The sequence below is a fragment of the Poecilia reticulata genome, linkage group LG3 (assembly GCF_000633615.1).
Source record: "Poecilia reticulata strain Guanapo linkage group LG3, Guppy_female_1.0+MT, whole genome shotgun sequence".
Taxonomy (NCBI): Eukaryota; Metazoa; Chordata; class Actinopteri; order Cyprinodontiformes; family Poeciliidae; genus Poecilia; species Poecilia reticulata.
In genome coordinates, this window is record NC_024333.1 from 24082953 (window position 1) to 24084981 (window position 2029).

At 44.9% G+C, this 2029-nt stretch overlaps 1 protein-coding gene across 3 annotated transcripts in view; it reads right to left on the minus strand.

Annotated features, from left to right (window-relative positions):
• irx6a (iroquois homeobox 6a) overlaps positions 1–2029 on the minus strand; it is a 4926-nt gene that overhangs the window by 880 nt on the left and 2017 nt on the right. For 2 of the 3 annotated variants that reach the window (XM_008405574.2, XM_008405572.2), the window contains exons 3-6: positions 1595–1704; positions 1098–1393; positions 329–1006; positions 52–163 (exon numbers count right to left, since the gene is read on the minus strand). In XM_008405574.2, coding sequence (XP_008403796.1) covers positions 57–163; positions 329–1006; positions 1098–1393; positions 1595–1704 — 1191 coding nt within the window. In that variant the 3' untranslated portion in view covers positions 52–56. Of the gene's footprint in view, positions 1–51; positions 226–328; positions 1007–1097; positions 1394–1594; positions 1705–2029 lie in introns of those variants that run through there. The other variant, XM_008405573.2, reaches the window with a different exon arrangement.

Consider the following 2029-nt stretch of genomic DNA (forward strand, 5'->3'; position numbering starts at 1 on the left):
GTGTGTGTTTACTTCACTGGTTTCTTCCAGATCAGTGCAGCTGGCACTCACCTGCTTCACCTCTTCATGACTGGTCTGAATGCAGTGACCTTGTCGTTCTGCACAGTCCCACAGGCTTCGCTGAGGTCAGATGACTGAATCTCTACCTTGCCACTGGAGAATCCTGCGTGTCCAAGTAAAAGCACACCTCAAGAAAGTTGCTTCAGGTTGGGAACGTGTTGTTTTCTATCATAAAATCAAATGCATTTTCACATTTGAAAAAAAAAAAAATTGGATAGCAAATGCGGTGTTATTTGAATGYTGTGGAAATGAACTTTTGCAGACATACCTTCGATCGTTGTGTACTGACAGGTATCTGGAAGGGCAGCATAAGACGAGCTGTGAAGTTGGAGGCCCTTGTGGCTGTAGCTGCCTGTGCCGTAAACYTTTGAGTGCAAGGATGAGCCCTCAGGGAAAGAGCTTTCTGAATTTGTGACACTGTTAGACTCAAGCAGGCCTCTTGTGGCTCCACATTGTCCAGTAGGAGCCCTAGGAAGTCTGCTGCTCTGTAGTTGACAGTCCCCAGTTAGGCTTCCTGTCCTTAGCTCCGAACCAGGCTGCTGAGGGTTTAATATAACCCCTGAAGCTGCGGTACGGGCCAACGACCAAATSCGTGGCTTTTCTGATGATTCAAAATGAGACAGGGACACCGCTCCTGCTGACGGGACGCTTGCAGGAGCCGCCTTGGACACAATTGGATCTATGAAATCCGACGGGAGATGAGGGAGGGCGGCGACACCTTTGATGCTGCAGGGGAAAGTGTGGAAGCTGTTTGTCAAGCTCAAGTGAAGGTCAGAGCTGCAGTCTCTTTTCAGGGGAGCTCCAGGTGCGACCATGGATCTCTGGAGGTCCTGCTCGTCAGCTGCCACCTTTTCACAGTCGCTGTCCAGCTTGTCACAGTCGTCCTCATCCATGTCCTCCAGGTCACTCAGGTGCAGCTCTTTCTCTTCCTTGCAGTCACTGGAATCTAGATGAGGGAAATAAACGTGTGCTGTATAAAACTTCGTGAAATACTGGGAAACTGTCTGTAGACTGTGTTGYGATATCAAAGTATTTACCTTTGGTGGCACAGTCCTGGTCGCTCTTACTAAAGTCCTCCTTTCTRTCATCGTTAGCCTTATTCTTTGGTGACCAGGTCATCTTGTTCTCCTTCTTTAGCCGTCTCCTGGCATTGGCGAACCACGTGGACACCTGGGTGAGGGTCATCTTGGTGATGATGGCCAGCATGATCTTCTCTCCCTTCGTAGGGTAGGGGTTCTTGCGGTGCTCATAGAGCCATGTTTTTAGTGTGCTGGTGGTTTCACGCGTGGCATTCTTTCTGCGAGCTGTGCCATTAAAGTCCACCGTCCCGTATCTGCAAAGTGAAGCAGGCACAAACACACCCAGTCAGTCTCTTTACTGCATCCTTTAATAATTAGATTTCCATCTCCAGGAGCATCAGTATGTGGTGTGACGCTGATTTCTGTATCAAAGTAAAAGGTGAAGGTGGAAAATGTAGCTTTTAATGTTTAGGTCTTGCTGTATGAACATGGAAAAACATAAATGTAGAACTCACCTGTCATATTGATACTGTCCCAGTGAGTGATCGTAAGGATAGTAAGCAGCGGTTTGAGTGATGCCAGAGTGTAAAGTGCCTGTGCTGTCCTTAATGTCATACTGTGGATTCTGTTAAAAAAGGAAGAGTTTGTAGTAAGTTTGATTGCCTTTGAGAAATTGTTTTAATGCTTTAAAAAAAAAAAGATCATTTTAAAGATTTTCTTTTTGTTTTTCTTTTACTAAACCGACTTGTTTTTAGCTCATATAAAAACAAGCATGMACAACATTTAACTCAAACGGGAATTAGAGCTACAATTCATGGGTTTCAGAAATAGTTTACTGCTGTGACTCTGATTTTTACTGTAAAGCACTCTTGCAGACATTAATAGTAGTTTGACCAAAACTGTTAAAGAAACAAGGAATTTAAAGTTTAAGCAAGACTTTTGCTTCCTTT